The 17,038-nt window shown below is 41.2% G+C and overlaps 1 protein-coding gene and 4 non-coding genes across 5 annotated transcripts; 1 reads left to right on the top strand and 4 right to left on the bottom strand.

The window, feature by feature from the left end:
- Window positions 1–832: 832 nt before the first annotated feature.
- On the bottom strand, window positions 833–904 carry TRNAD-GUC (transfer RNA aspartic acid (anticodon GUC)). Its single transcript has one exon. It is a non-coding gene; the product is annotated as a tRNA-Asp (tRNA).
- Window positions 905–3,254: 2,350 nt separating this feature from the next.
- Window positions 3,255–3,326, bottom strand: TRNAD-GUC (transfer RNA aspartic acid (anticodon GUC)). Its single transcript has one exon. It is a non-coding gene; the product is annotated as a tRNA-Asp (tRNA).
- Window positions 3,327–9,051: 5,725 nt separating this feature from the next.
- Window positions 9,052–10,167, top strand: LOC146007955 (general transcription factor II-I repeat domain-containing protein 2-like). Its single transcript, XM_083146768.1, has one exon. It carries the CDS (start codon window positions 9,052–9,054, stop codon window positions 10,165–10,167), a length of 1,116 nt encoding a protein of 371 aa, XP_083002894.1.
- Window positions 10,168–12,186: 2,019 nt separating this feature from the next.
- On the bottom strand, window positions 12,187–12,258 carry TRNAD-GUC (transfer RNA aspartic acid (anticodon GUC)). Its single transcript has one exon. It is a non-coding gene; the product is annotated as a tRNA-Asp (tRNA).
- Window positions 12,259–14,610: 2,352 nt separating this feature from the next.
- On the bottom strand, window positions 14,611–14,682 carry TRNAD-GUC (transfer RNA aspartic acid (anticodon GUC)). The gene has a single exon. It is a non-coding gene; the product is annotated as a tRNA-Asp (tRNA).
- Between the last annotated feature and the right edge of the window lie 2,356 nt (window positions 14,683–17,038).

The following is a 17,038-nucleotide window of genomic DNA, read 5'->3' as shown; positions in this document are numbered from 1 at the left end:
GCATTTGTGTAGTGGGCTATTCAGGGTAGTGAAATCGCATCGCATGCCATTATTGTATGGCATGCAATGAGATATTGGTTATGGTTGCACATATATTAATTTCATTTAATGTGCTATACCATTTAATGACATATAATGTCATTTATTTAGGCCCCAAACCCCCCCACTATCCACGCCATCCCAAAGCGTTGCGTTGCCCGAAGCGTGGTGAGGGGACACGTAATACATGTAACATAATACGCGTCCCCTCACGGGTCTCGCTGAGCTTGCCACGCTTCAGGCTATATAAACTCAACTCCACGCGTCCCGCCGCCCCTTGCGGGGCTCGCCGCGCTCACCACGCTTCGGGATGACGTCGATATTAGGGGGAATATTAATAAATGACATATGTCATTTAATGGTATACTACATTAAATGCCATTATAACAGTTAAAATCGCATTGCATCGCATGCCATACAATAATGGCATGCAATGCGATTTCACTACGTTTGAGAACATAGTAAAATCGGGCGCCGTGCTAATACACAAGTTCCCATTTTTTTGGATTATTATCAATATCATACATTTTTTATCCCATTTTTACAATGCAACAACATTGGAATATTGGAGAAATAACGTAAATACCTATAAAAGTATATTACTATTGTTGGTACGTGTTGTGTTCTTTATATGCTAATCTATGTGTATGGATTTGGGTATTGTTTATTTTCTAAATACACAACTTTATGTAAATAAGTTTTGTGTTCATTTTTATGTATGTTATAACATTTTGATTCTTTTATTTTTCATAGTGTTAAACTACTGTAATATTGGAGAAATAAAATTTCTTGCCTCCCCGTCGGGGAATTGAACCCCGGTCTCCCGCGTGACAGGCGGGGATACTCACCACTATACTAACGAGGATCAGCTGTTTCACTTTGCTGCCACATCAGTGCAGGAGAGTGGGTCTACTATGTATATAGTAAGAGTTCTATTGATTTGCATGGGTAATATAAACAGTTGAAATCATTGCTAATTGCCTATAATTTCCACCTGTTTTCTATTCCTTTTGCACAACAGCATGCAAAGTTGATTGTCAATCAGTGTTGCTTCCTAAGTGGACTGTTTGATTTCACAAAAGTGTGATTGACTTGGAGTTACATTGTGTTGTTTAAGTGTTCCCTTCATTTTTCTGAGCAGTGTAGTATGCACAGAAAACTGTATCCTTTTTTTCTAGAGGCAAGCTGCAATGTGCCCTGGGAACATCTTGGGTACTTGCCAAAGAAATGTAAATTCAATTTCTGATAGCATTTTTTTTGATTATTATCCAAATCATAACATTTTTATTCCATTTTTACAATGCAACAAAATTGGAATATTGGAGAAATAAAATAAATGCCTATAAAAGTTAAATACTATTGTTGGTACGTGTTGTGTTCCAAATATGTGCTTCCTACTATGTATATAGTAAGAGTTCTATTGATTTACATGAGTAATATAAACAATTTGTTGGTCTAAAGTTCACAAAATGTCAAATCCATGTCAATTCTTGTTCATCATGTACTACGTCAAAATCTTACAGAAATTGTTTAAACAATAATTTTCTCTGATGCACGGGCCGCTCATCTCTATCGCTATGGCCTCTATGCACAGAGCAATGTATAGTTATTTTCTAAGTGATCTAGTTAAATTTCTTAGAAAATGCCTTGAAATCGCCCCATGTGTAGGCCCCATTAGTTTACAGTGGCCAATTTCAGTAAAATGGCACATTTTGTTACTTTTTCAAGGTTACCATCAATTTCCAAATTAGCTAATACATGTACCAGTCATTTCATAAAATTATATGGATTAGCAGGGAATTCTAACTGTGATAGTTGTACAAGTTATCTTCAAATCTTAAGCCGTGTACACATGGCAGCGATAGGGGCTGATATCGCTGGGAATATGGTCGCTGGCAACCATATTGCCAATGATGGGAGTGTGCCCCGGCAAAAAATCGCTGGGTGCGCGCTCCCGTTTTCAGCCCTGTTCTAATCGCTGGTCGCTGCGACCAGCTGATTACCTCTGTGGAACCGATGAAAAGGGGGCATTGAGCGATATTTTGCTCGCTGATATATTGCCCGCCAATATATTGCCGGGCGATATATATCGCCCCGTGTGTACACACCCTCAGAAAGCATACTGCAATTAGTTCAATACAAGATGCTAGATTTCTTTTTATTGCTAACAAGCAGAATACGTAAACCAATACAATAAAACAATATTGCAAAGAAACTATCATTGTAGGATAGATGTATTTTTAAATAGTATGCACAGAAAACTGTATCTTTTTTTTTCTAGAAGCAAGCTGTAATGTGCCCTGGGATCATCTTGGGTACTTGCCAAAGAAATGTAAGTTCAATTTCTAATAGCATTTTTTGGTACTTGTGTATTATCATGGGGGCATTTGTGTAGTGGGCTATTCAGGGTAGTGAAATCGCATCGCATGCCATTATTGTATGGCATGCAATGAGATATTGGTTATGGTTGCACATATATTAATTTCATTTAATGTGCTATACCATTTAATGACATATAATGTCATTTATTTAGGCCCCAAACCCCCCCACTATCCACGCCATCCCAAAGCGTTGCGTTGCCCGAAGCGTGGTGAGGGGACACGTAATACATGTAACATAATACGCGTCCCCTCACGGGTCTCGCTGAGCTTGCCACGCTTCAGGCTATATAAACTCAACTCCACGCGTCCCGCCGCCCCTTGCGGGGCTCGCCGCGCTCACCACGCTTCGGGATGACGTCGATATTAGGGGGAATATTAATAAATGACATATGTCATTTAATGGTATACTACATTAAATGCCATTATAACAGTTAAAATCGCATTGCATCGCATGCCATACAATAATGGCATGCAATGCGATTTCACTACGTTTGAGTACATAGTAAAATCGGGCGCCGTGCTAATACACAAGTTCCCATTTTTTTGGATTATTATCAATATCATACATTTTTTATCCCATTTTTACAATGCAACAACATTGGAATATTGGAGAAATAACGTAAATACCTATAAAAGTATATTACTATTGTTGGTACGTGTTGTGTTCTTTATATGCTAATCTATGTGTATGGATTTGGGTATTGTTTATTTTCTAAATACACAACTTTATGTAAATAAGTTTTGTGTTCATTTTTATGTATGTTATAACATTTTGATTCTTTTATTTTTCATAGTGTTAAACTACTGTAATATTGGAGAAATAAAATTTCTTGCCTCCCCGTCGGGGAATTGAACCCCGGTCTCCCGCGTGACAGGCGGGGATACTCACCACTATACTAACGAGGATCAGCTGTTTCACTTTGCTGCCACATCAGTGCAGGAGAGTGGGTCTACTATGTATATAGTAAGAGTTCTATTGATTTGCATGGGTAATATAAACAGTTGAAATCATTGCTAATTGCCTATAATTTCCACGTGTTGCCTATTCCATTTGCACAACAGCATGCAAAGTTGATTGTCAATCAGTGTTGCTTCCTAAGTGGACTGTTTGATTTCACAAAAGTGTGATTGACTTGGAGTTACATTGTGTTGTTTAAGTGTTCCCTTCATTTTTCTGAGCAGTGTAGTATGCACAGAAAACTGTATCCTTTTTTTCTAGATGCAAGCTGCAATGTGCCCTGGGAACATCTTGGGTACTTGTCAAAGAAATGTAAATTCAATTTCTGATAGCATTTTTTTTGATTATTATCCAAATCATAACATTTTTATTCCATTTTTACAATGCAACAAAATTGGAATATTGGAGAAATAAAACAAATGCCTATAAAAGTTAAATACTATTGTTGGTACGTGTTGTGTTCCAAATATGTGCTTCCTACTATGTATATCAGGGGTCCTCAAACTACGGCCCGCGGGCCAGATGCGGCCCGCAGAGGACTTTCATGTGGCCCGCCTGCTTGCCGCTGCCCAGGCAATCAATCTGACTTGCCTGACTAGCCGGGACCGGGAGGATGGACGGGCAGGCTGGCTGGCGAATGGACGGACGGGCGGGGGCGTGGCCTGTGACATCGGGTGGAAGCAGCAGTGTCTGCTGGTCCGACCCGTCTCCCTGCTTCAGCTTCTCCTATGCGTGTGACGTCAACACGTCACACGCTGTGGCTGAGGAGAGTCGGGAGAGGAGCCGACGCGAAGCAAGCAGCGAGGGAGCAGTGGAGCAGTGCATATTACTTTGGGTAAGTAGAGGCCGTGACTGGTTGGGGGTATGTTGGGGGTGCTTGACCCCCCTTGTCCCCCTCCTGACTGTCAGAACCGGAGTTGCCCTTCCACCATCTCCCCTCTCTCTTCATGTGTCGGCGGAACCAGCATGTTCCTTCCCTCCTCCCCAGGCAGCTATGTTACCACATCACAGCGCTACCACTGCCCTGCCTGCTTACTACTGCAGACAAGGTCCGGTTCGCGGGGGGGGGGGGCTGGGGGGCTGGGGCTGTCCTGCTTTTACTGACGGCTCCGGAAGCATGACCTGACCTTCAACCTCTGTCCCTCCCAATAACGCCTCCTCCCATGTCCGTCCCGGCGTCGTCCGCACAGGCTGTCTCCCTGCTGCTTTATGTTCCTGCTATTAAGCACGGAACTCTTCCCCCTTACACTCCAGTTACTAGCCCTCCCCCTCTGCATTCTACATGCTGCTGCTGCACCAGCCAAGAGTGACTGAAAACAGCTTTAACCCTTTCACAGCTGACTTTTATACAGTAAGCTACAAGTGTGTGTGTGTGTGTTTAATTTTTACAGAGCTAGTGTGTGTATTTATATTTTATATTTTCTCTCTCTCTCTCAAACACACACACACACACACACACACTCATGCACTGTATATATTGTATATTTTAACTACTTGTTGCACCCAAACTTCCCAATCTCCCATCACTGTCACCCCCTGTGGTCTCTACCTCTCTCCCACCCAACAGCTGCTGTCGCCCCCCCACAACCCCTCACCCCCTGTGGTCTTTACCTCTCTCATAAATGGTCACTCCTGTGGTCTATACCTCTCTCCCACCACCGACCACTGTTGCCCCCGTGGTCTCTACCTCTCTCCCACCTAGTTGCAGCTGTCTCCCCACCCCCCCTGTGGTCTCTACATCTCACCCACACAGCCACTATTGTCGCCACCCCGTTGTTCTCAGCCCGACTGCAGTGTCTCACTCCCCTCCGTCTGCTATCCCCACTACCTGGCTGCTACATCTCTTCCACCCAGCAGCGGCTATGTATCTGTGTGTGATCATGAGTGTGTGTCAGTGTGCGTTTCTCAGTGTCTGTGTCTCTGCATCCATGTATCAACGTCTGTGTGTCGGCTTAATCTTTGCATCTGTCAGTGCAGGTGTGACAGCTTATGTGTGTCAGCTCCTACATGTTAATGTCAGCATATGTCTGCATGTCAGCGTCCATCTCTCTGTGTTAACATCATTGTATAAGGATCTGTCAGTGTGTCAGCATAATTGTGTCAACATCATTGTGTTAGCATCTGTGTGTGTGTGTCAGTTTGTCAGCTTCGTTGTGTCAATGTCAGCAGGTTAACGTGTCAGCATTTGTGTGTGTCATTGGCTGTCTGCTTGTCAGCATCTTTGTTCAAGTGTGACAGCGGCTGTTTGTGTGTGAGTGTCCACATACGTCTACATGTGTGAGTCATCGTTTGTGTGTCAGAAAACATCTGTCAGCATACATGAGTTTGTAAGCAGCTGTCTGCATGTCACCATTTGTGTGTGTATGTGTCAGCAGCTGTCTGTTTGTCATCATTCCTACCCAGTCTTCCTCACTGCCCGTCATTTTAAGGCCATGCCCCCTAAGGGTCCCACTAGTATTTTTCTTCTTTTTATTTCTTTGTTTTGTGTTTGAGGATTTGGAAAACCCCCTTTCCTCCCTGTGGTTCCTGTATGACAGACAGGCAGCAGTGGCAGGCACTTTAGTTTCAGTACCACTGCCCCTTTCCTTCCTGTGGACATTATTAGTAAGGGGCACTACTAGTGTGGGCATTATGTGTATAAGCAGCACTACTACTGTGAGCATTATGTGTATAAGTGACACTAGGCATTATATATATATATATATATATATATATATATATATATATATATATATGGAGCACTACTAGACATTGTTTATAAGCGTCACTACAGTTAACATTGTGTATAAATTTCACTACAGTGTGGTGTAATGGGGTACTACTGTGTGTTATAAAGTGAATAAGAGGCACTACTGTATGACAATGTGAATAAGAAACATTACTGAAAGACATAATGTGGATAAGAGGGGCTACTGTGTGTCACTTTTCTGATATACACCTTCTGTCCTTTCATTAATTATGGTAGAGAGGGCGCAAATTTATAGTTTGCAGGTAGGCGCCAAACACCCTAGCACCGGCCCTGCTGAGCCCTGTTCTGTGCCTGGCTGTAGTGTGCGGCACTGGTGCACATGGGTTCCTTCAATCACTGCACTGGACTTTCTGCCAGCCGCTGCGGAGCAGAGACAAAAATGTTGTGCATCCTGACCCCTAAATCCTGACTCCAGCAGTAGCGCTGCCCGCTCACCTCCCCCTTCCCCCTTAATCCTGTGTTCACCTTGGTGACTGTCTGACATAAAACAGGCATAGGGTATTTATAGCTCTGCTTCCTATATTATATTTGTGAATTAGGTGCAGTACTGTACCACAGAATGTGTATAAAGGGCATTGCTGTGTGCTTCATTTGAATAAGGAGCAATACTGTGTGGTGTAATGGACACTACAGTGTGGTGTAACGTCAATAAAAGGCACTACTGTGTGGCTTAACAATAAAGGACACATGCATGATGGAATGTGAATATGGGGACTATGTGTGGTTTGATGTAAATCGGGTTGCACTGCTTTATGGTGTAATTTGGGGTGCAGGACCTGTAATGGCAGCTCTGCAGAGAGCAGGGCTCCTGGCAAAGGATCATTATTGGTCTGATCTCTGATCATTTCCTGCAGCCTCCATGTGTACTGGTTTCCCAGCAGCGCAGATATATCAGGATTTGAGTGATGTATAATAATTATTTAATACAGGGGTGCATGTGATGGGTCAGTGACATGATTGTAGGAGGAGTAGAGAGGCACAGACAGTTCTCTATGGGCCCATTTATATTAAATTGCTTGTTTGCTGGGAATGATTCTACTGCTCTCCCCCTCCTGACATATCAGTGGCAACGCTGGCAGTGGTGGCCAACCTTCCGCTAGCTTTTTTTGTGGATTATTTATGGTGCCCATACATGATACATTTTGTACAGTGAGAGGCAATGCACATACATCACAGGGTACAAAATATATGTGCAGCATGTACTCCCCCGGAAGCCCCAATGTACGATTTGTCACTGAAGCTCATTCTGCACATACAATATATCGCGCAGTTATATACATATATGCACAGCCTTGCCTGCGATTATGATAAATTACAAGGGGAAGTTGGGCATTGCAGTCTGTATGTCTCTGTGTGGGCAAAGTTATTGCTGGTATATTGTTTTTGTAGTGCTGTATATATATACTGGCAGTTTACTAATAGCAATTTGGAATCCCTAGGTCCCTAGGAAATAATGATGTCAAGAAAAAGAAAAATTGACTCGGAGTGTAGGATATTCAAAGAACAGTGGACTTATGATTACTTTTTCATTCAGCACAAGGAAAAAGCTGTATGTCTGATATGCCAGAATATAGTGTCTGTGTTCAAAGAATATAATTTGCGTCGACACTATGAAACTCAACATAAAGATAAATGGTACTTATGTATTATCTGGGCTCCCATGTTAAATGCACCCCATTTTTTCATACCCCTACTATCCAATTATGCATGGAGTTGATTTTATATAGTGTGGCGAGCGCAGCGAGCCACCGTGCCCGAAGCGTGGCGAGCGCAGCGAGCCCCGCGAGGGGACGCGGTCTCATAAGAAAAACGGGAGCCCAGATATTACATAAGTACCAGATAAATATGATTGTTTGGTTGGCGAAGTGAGAAAAGATAAAATCTTAAAACTGAAAAATACATTGACAACTCAGCAAAATATTTTTGTGAAGCAGAAGCAGCTAAATATTTCTTCACTGCGAGCGAGTTTTCAAGTTGCCAAGCTAATAGCACGCACCGGCAGACCATTCGTGGAGGGAGAATTTGTTAAAGAATGCCTTCTTTCTGTTGCCAAAGAGATGTGTCCAGAGAAGGCCGATTTATTTAGTACAGTGAGTCTTTCAGGACCTACAATTACACGGAGGATTGAAGAAATGGGAGACAATCTGCATCAGCATTTGCAAAACTCCACAAAAAAAATGTCATATTTTTCCTTGGCACTCGACGAAAGCAATGACGTTCGTGATTCTGCACAACTTCTAATTTTTATTCGTGGAACGAACGATTATTTTGAAGTCATAGAAGAGCTTGCTGCACTGCAAAGCATCAAAGGAACAACTACAGGAGAGGATATCTATGAAAAGGTTTGCCAAACTATGGCCCTTATTCTGGTTGGTGCGGTCGAGCCGCATATGCGGCTCCGACCGCACCAGACGAATCCCCGCCCACCCTACGGATCGCCACGGCCGTCCGTACACGGACGGCTGGCGATCCGCATAAAAATGGTGGAGGCTACGCCTCCACCATGGTGGGAGCTGCCCCCTGCATTCGATGGTCGTCGACCATCGAAGGCAGGTCCGCACGCCGCGGCAGCTCCCGCAAGCTGAGACCACACGGACAATCGTCCGTGTGGTAGCTTGTATGGGGGCTGAAAGCTGACATCCGGCGACGTCAGCTTTCCGCCCCCATGAGTTGCGTCATGCCCTCATTAGCATGCGTACGCCCCGCGTTTGCATGGGAACGCCCATGAAACGCGGGGCGTATACATAGGGAAATGAGGGCATGAAGCCCCTCACTCCCCTATACGCCCCCTTTGCGGCGTAGTAACGTTATGTGCGGCGAATTCGCCTGCACATGCGCAGATTGACCTCTGCGCATGTGCAGACGGAAAACATCGGCGGTACGGCCGCACGCGGGCCGTACCGCGCGAATCAGAATAAGGGCCTATGAATGGTTTGGAGCTGGACTGGGCTAAACTAGCCAGCGTGACAACTGATGGTGCTCCTAGCATGGTGGGGTCTAAGAAAGGAGTAATTGGTCGCATTAACCAAGAGATGGACAAACAGAACCATTCTCATCCAATAGCCATACACTGCCTCATCCACCAACAAGCGCTGTGTAGTAAATCACTAAAGTGGGACTCTGTTATGAAAATTGTGGTATCTTGTGTTAACTTCATTAGAGCTAATGCACTAAATCACAGACAATTTCAGGAACTTCTGTCTGAGCTAAATGCTGAGTATGAAGATGTTCTATATCACACAGAAATCCGTTGGCTGAGTCGAGGGAGAGTTTTGAAACGTTTCTATGACTTACTTCCACAGATTACAACTTTTCTGCTGTCAAAAAACAAAGAAGTACCAGAGCTCAATGATGCAGAATGGAAATGGCACCTTGCCTTTCTGACAGATGTAACAGAGCTACTCAACAATTTCAATATTCAACTTCAAGGAAAGGAGAAGCTCATCTGTGATATGCAATCACATGTCAAAGCATTTGAAGTAAAATTAGGCCTCCTCATCAAACAAGTGAAGGAGGAAAACTTCTGCCATCTCCCCACAACTCAAAATCTGTTAGCGGAAAAAACGCCGATTGCATTCCCAAACAAAACATGTGTGGATTCACTGAAAAAATTGCAAAAGGAGTTCCAATTTAGATTTAAAGAGCTTCATCTCCATGAACAGGACATACAGCTTTTCCGTAACCCAATTTCTATTGACATTGAAAATGTTGATCCAATTTACCAAATGGAACTGGCTGAACTGCAGAATTGTGACTCTCTGAAAGACGCATTCAAGTCAAGCAGCCTTCTGAATTTCTATGCATCTCTCCCCTCTGAGACATATCCGAATCTCAGGAACCATGCACTCAAAATGGCAACCATCTTTGGCAGCACTTATGTCTGTGAACAGACTTTTTCTAGAAAGAAACATTTGAAATCTCCAACCAGATCAAGACTAACGGATGAACACTTGCATCAGTTGTTGCGACTAGCAGTGACAAATATGGAACCAGACATTGACCATCTCATTAGCCAAAAACAGGCCCATAGTTCCCATTGAAATACTAGTTTGTTGATTTAATTTTATTTCATTTTAAATGTTGTATTTGTTTCTGTTTTGTTTCTTCACTTCATAATAAAAAATATATGCAGTGTGCATAGGAATTTGTTCATAGTTTTTGTTTTTACTATTGTCCGGCCCTCCAATGGTCTGAGGTACAGTGAACTGGCCCCCGATTTAAAAAGTTTGAGGACCCCTGATGTATATAGTAAGAGTTCTATTGATTTACATGAGTAATATAAACAATTTGTTGGTCTAAAGTTCACAAAATGTCAAATCCATGTCAATTCTTGTGCATCATGTACTACGTCAAAATCTTACAGAAATTGTTTAAACAATCATTTTCTCTGATGCACGGGTCGCTCATCTCTATCGCTATGGCCTCTATGCACAGAGCAATGTATAGTTATTTTCTAAGTGATCTAGTTAAATTTCTTAGAAAATGCCTTGAAATCGCCCCATGTGTAGGCCCCATTAGTTTACAGTGGCCAATTTCAGTAAAATGGCACATTTTGTTACTTTTTCAAGGTTACCATCAATTTCCAAATTAGCTAATACATGTACCAGTCATTTCATAAAATTATATGGATTAGCAGGGAATTCTAACTTTGATAGTTGTACAAGTTATCTTCAAATCTTAAGCCGTGTACACATGGCAGCGATAGGGGCTGATATCGCTGGGAATATGGTGGCTGGCAACCATATTGCCAGTGATGGGAGTGTGCCCCGGCAATAAATCGCTGGGTGCGCGCTTCTGTTTTAAGCCCTGTTCTAATCGCTGGTCGCTGCGACCAGCTGATTACCTCTGTGGAACTGATGAAAAGGGGGCATTGAGCGATATATTGCTGGCTAATATATTGCCCGCCAATGTACTGCCGGGCGATATATATCGCCCTGTGTGTACACACCCTCAGAAAGCATACTGCAATTAGTTCAATACAAGATGCTAGATTTCTTTTTATTGCTAACAAGCAGAATACGTAAACCAATACAATAAAACAATATTGCAAAGAAACTATCATTGTAGGATAGATGTATTTTTAAATAGTATGCACAGAAAACTGTAATTTTTTTTTCTAGAAGCAAGCTGTAATGTGCCCTGGGATCATCTTGGGTACTTGCCAAAGAAATGTAAGTTCAATTTCTAATAGCATTTTTTGGTACTTGTGTATTATCATGGGGGCATTTGTGTAGTGGGCTATTCAGGGTAGTAAAATCACATCGCATGCCATTATTGTATGGCATGCAATGAGATATTGGTTATGGTTGCACATATATTAATTTGATTTAATGTGCTATACCATTTAATGACATATAATGTCATTTATTTAGGCCCCAAACCCCCCCCCCCCACTATCCACGCCATCCCAAAGCGTTGCGTTGCCCGAAGCGTGGTGAGGGGACACGTAATACATGTAACATAATACGCGTCCCCTCACGGGTCTCGCTGAGCTTGCCACGCTTCAGGCTATATAAACTCAACTCCACGCGTCCCGCCGCCCCTTGCGGGGCTCGCCGCGCTCACCACGCTTCGGGATGACGTCGATATTAGGGGGAATATTAATAAATGACATATGTCATTTAATGGTATACTACATTAAATGCCATTATAACAGTTAAAATCGCATTGCATCGCATGCCATACAATAATGGCATGCAATGCGATTTCACTACGTTTGAGTACTTAGTAAAATCGGGCGCCGTGATAATACACAAGTACCCATTTTTTTGGATTATTATCAATATCATACATTTTTTATCCCATTTTTACAATGCAACAACATTGGAATATTTGAGAAATAACGTAAATACCTATAAAAGTATATTACTATTGTTGGTACGTGTTGTGTTCTTTATATGCTAATCTATGTGTATGGATTTGGGTATTGTTTATTTTCTAAATACACAACTTTATGTAACTAAGTTTTGTGTTCATTTTTATGTATGTTATAACATTTTGATTCTTTTATTTTTCATAGTGTTAAACTACTGTAATATTGGAGAAATAAAATTTCTTGCCTCCCCGTCGGGGAATTGAACCCCGGTCTCCCGCGTGACAGGCGGGGATACTCACCACTATACTAACGAGGATCAGCTGTTTCACTTTGCTGCCACATCAGTGCAGGAGAGTGGGTCTACTATGTATATAGTAAGAGTTCTATTGATTTGCATGGGTAATATAAACAGTTGAAATCATTGCTAATTGCCTATAATTTCCACGTGTTGCCTATTCCTTTTGCACAACAGCATGCAAAGTTGATTGTCAATCAGTGTTGCTTCCTAAGTGGACTGTTTGATTTCACAAAAGTGTGATTGACTTGGAGTTACATTGTGTTGTTTAAGTGTTCCCTTCATTTTTCTGAGCAGTGTAGTATGCACAGAAAACTGTATCCTTTTTTTCTAGATGCAAGCTGCAATGTGCCCTGGGAACATCTTGGGTACTTGCCAAAGAAATGTAAATTCAATTTCTGATAGCATTTTTTTTGATTATTATCCAAATCATAACATTTTTATTCCATTTTTACAATGCAACAAAATTGGAATATTGGAGAAATAAAACAAATGCCTATAAAAGTTAAATACTATTGTTGGTACGTGTTGTGTTCCAAATATGTGCTTCCTACTATGTATATAGTAAGAGTTCTATTGATTTACATGAGTAATATAAACAATTTGTTGGTCTAAAGTTCACAAAATGTCAAATCCATGTCAATTCTTGTGCATCATGTACTACGTCAAAATCGTACAGAAATTGTTTAAACAATAATTTTCTCTGATGCACGGGCCGCTCATCTCTATCGCTATGGCCTCTATGCACAGAGCAATGTATAGTTATTTTCTAAGTGATCTAGTTAAATTTCTTAGAAAATGCCTTGAAATCGCCCCATGTGTAGGCCCCATTAGTTTACAGTGGCCAATTTCAGTAAAATGGCACATTTTGTTACTTTTTCAAGGTTACCATCAATTTCCAAATTAGCTAATACATGTACCAGTCATTTCATAAAATTATATGGATTAGCAGGGAATTCTAACTTTGATAGTTGTACAAGTTATCTTCAAATCTTAAGCCGTGTACACATGGCAGCGATAGGGGCTGATATCGCTGGGAATATGGTGGCTGGCAACCATATTGCCAGTGATGGGAGTGTGCCCCGGCAATAAATCGCTGGGTGCGCGCTCCTGTTTTAAGCCCTGTTCTAATCGCTGGTCGCTGCGACCAGCTGATTACCTCTGTGGAACCAATGAAAAGGGGGCATTGAGCGATATATTGCTGGCTAATATATTGCCCGCCAATGTACTGCCGGGCGATATATATCGCCCTGTGTGTACACACCCTCAGAAAGCATACTGCAATTAGTTCAATACAAGATGCTAGATTTCTTTTTATTGCTAACAAGCAGAATACGTAAACCAATACAATAAAACAATATTGCAAAGAAACTATCATTGTAGGATAGATGTATTTTTAAATAGTATGCACAGAAAACTGTATTTTTTTTTTCTAGAAGCAAGCTGTAATGTGCCCTGGGATCATCTTGGGTACTTGCCAAAGAAATGTAAGTTCAATTTCTAATAGCATTTTTTGGTACTTGTGTATTATCACGGGGGCATTTGTGTAGTGGGCTATTCAGGGTAGTGAAATCGCATCGCATGCCATTATTGTATGGCATGCGATGAGATATTGGCTATGGTGGCACATATATTAATTTCATTTAATGTGCTATACCATTTAATGACATATAATGTCATTTATTTAGGCCCCAAACCCCCCCCCCACTATCCACGCCATCCCAAAGCGTTGCGTTGCCCGAAGCGTGGTGAGGGGACACGTAATACATGTAACATAATAAGCGTCCCCTCACGGGTCTCGCTGAGCTTGCCATGCTTCAGGCTATATAAACTCAACTCCACGCGTCCCGCCGCCCCTTGCGGGGCTCGCCGCGCTCACCACGCTTCGGGATGACGTCGATATTAGGGGGAATATTAATAAATGACATATGTCATTTAATGGTATACTACATTAAATGCCATTATAACAGTTAAAATCGCATTGCATCGCATGCCATACAATAATGGCATGCAATGCGATTTCACTACGTTTGAGTACATAGTAAAATCGGGCGCCGTGATAATACACAAGTACCCATTTTTTTGGATTATTATCAATATCATACATTTTTTATCCCATTTTTACAATGCAACAACATTGGAATATTTGAGAAATAACGTAAATACCTATAAAAGTATATTACTATTGTTGGTACGTGTTGTGTTCTTTATATGCTAATCTATGTGTATGGATTTGGGTATTGTTTATTTTCTAAATACACAACTTTATGTAACTAAGTTTTGTGTTCATTTTTATGTATGTTATAACATTTTGATTCTTTTATTTTTCATAGTGTTAAACTACTGTAATATTGGAGAAATAAAATTTCTTGCCTCCCCGTCGGGGAATTGAACCCCGGTCTCCCGCGTGACAGGCGGGGATACTCACCACTATACTAACGAGGATCAGCTGTTTCACTTTGCTGCCACATCAGTGCAGGAGAGTGGGTCTACTATGTATATAGTAAGAGTTCTATTGATTTGCATGGGTAATATAAACAGTTGAAATCATTGCTAATTGCCTATAATTTCCACGTGTTGCCTATTCCATTTGCACAACAGCATGCAAAGTTGATTGTCAATCAGTGTTGCTTCCTAAGTGGACTGTTTGATTTCACAAAAGTGTGATTGACTTGGAGTTACATTGTGTTGTTTAAGTGTTCCCTTCATTTTTCTGAGCAGTGTAGTATGCACAGAAAACTGTATCCTTTTTTTCTAGAGGCAAGCTGCAATGTGCCCTGGGAACATCTTGGGTACTTGCCAAAGAAATGTAAATTCAATTTCTGATAGCATTTTTTTTGATTATTATCCAGATCATAACATTTTTATTCCATTTTTACAATGCAACAAAATTGGAATATTGGAGAAATTAAATAAATGCCTATAAAAGTTAAATACTATTGTTGGTACGTGTTGTGTTCCAAATATGTGCTTCCTACTATGTATATAGTAAGAGTTCTATTGATTTACATGAGTAATATAAACAATTTGTTGGTCTAAAGTTCACAAAATGTCAAATCCATGTCAATTCTTGTGCATCATGTACTACGTCAAAATCTTACAGAAATTGTTTAAACAATCATTTTCTCTGATGCACGGGTCGCTCATCTCTATCGCTATGGCCTCTATGCACAGAGCAATGTATAGTTATTTTCTAAGTGATCTAGTTAAATTTCTTAGAAAATGCCTTGAAATCGCCCCATGTGTAGGCCCCATTAGTTTACAGTGGCCAATTTCAGTAAAATGGCACATTTTGTTACTTTTTCAAGGTTACCATCAATTTCCAAATTAGCTAATACATGTACCAGTCATTTCATAAAATTATATGGATTAGCAGGGAATTCTAACTTTGATAGTTGTACAAGTTATCTTCAAATCTTAAGCCGTGTACACATGGCAGCGATAGGGGCTGATATCGCTGGGAATATGGTGGCTGGCAACCATATTGCCAGTGATGGGAGTGTGCCCCGGCAATAAATCGCTGGGTGCGCGCTCCTGTTTTAAGCCCTGTTCTAATCGCTGGTCGCTGCGACCAGCTGATTACCTCTGTGGAACTGATGAAAAGGGGGCATTGAGCGATATATTGCTGGCTAATATATTGCCCGCCAATGTACTGCCGGGCGATATATATCGCCCTGTGTGTACACACCCTCAGAAAGCATACTGCAATTAGTTCAATACAAGATGCTAGATTTCTTTTTATTGCTAACAAGCAGAATACGTAAACCAATACAATAAAACAATATTGCAAAGAAACTATCATTGTAGGATAGATGTATTTTTAAATAGTATGCACAGAAAACTGTAATTTTTTTTTCTAGAAGCAAGCTGTAATGTGCCCTGGGATCATCTTGGGTACTTGCCAAAGAAATGTAAGTTCAATTTCTAATAGCATTTTTTGGTACTTGTGTATTATCATGGGGGCATTTGTGTAGTGGGCTATTCAGGGTAGTGAAATCACATCGCATGCCATTATTGTATGGCATGCAATGAGATATTGGTTATGGTTGCACATATATTAATTTGATTTAATGTGCTATACCATTTAATGACATATAATGTCATTTATTTAGGCCCCAAACCCCCCCCCCCCCCACTATCCACGCCATCCCAAAGCGTTGCGTTGCCCGAAGCGTGGTGAGGGGACACGTAATACATGTAACATAATACGCGTCCCCTCACGGGTCTCGCTGAGCTTGCCACGCTTCAGGCTATATAAACTCAACTCCACGCGTCCCGCCGCCCCTTGCGGGGCTCGCCGCGCTCACCACGCTTCGGGATGACGTCGATATTAGGGGGAATATTAATAAATGACATATGTCATTTAATGGTATACTACATTAAATGCCATTATAACAGTTAAAATCGCATTGCATCGCATGCCATACAATAATGGCATGCAATGCGATTTCACTACGTTTGAGTACTTAGTAAAATCGGGCGCCGTGATAATACACAAGTACCCATTTTTTTGGATTATTATCAATATCATACATTTTTTATCCCATTTTTACAATGCAACAACATTGGAATATTTGAGAAATAACGTAAATACCTATAAAAGTATATTACTATTGTTGGTACGTGTTGTGTTCTTTATATGCTAATCTATGTGTATGGATTTGGGTATTGTTTATTTTCTAAATACACAACTTTATGTAACTAAGTTTTGTGTTCATTTTTATGTATGTTATAACATTTTGATTCTTTTATTTTTCATAGTGTTAAACTACTGTAATATTGGAGAAATAAAATTTCTTGC

Source organism: Crinia signifera, chromosome 1, assembly GCF_055691185.1.
Source record: "Crinia signifera chromosome 1, ASM5569118v1, whole genome shotgun sequence".
NCBI classification, from domain to species: domain Eukaryota; kingdom Metazoa; phylum Chordata; class Amphibia; order Anura; family Myobatrachidae; genus Crinia; species Crinia signifera.
Note: the sequence above shows the minus strand (reverse complement) of the source record. Positions and strands in the feature narration are given on the sequence as shown.

Bases quoted from the DNA above. Each gene is read 5' to 3' on its own strand.
- LOC146007955 (XM_083146768.1), top strand. From the start codon at position 9,052: ATGAATGGTTTGGAGCTGGACTGGGCTAAACTAGCCAGCGTGACAACT.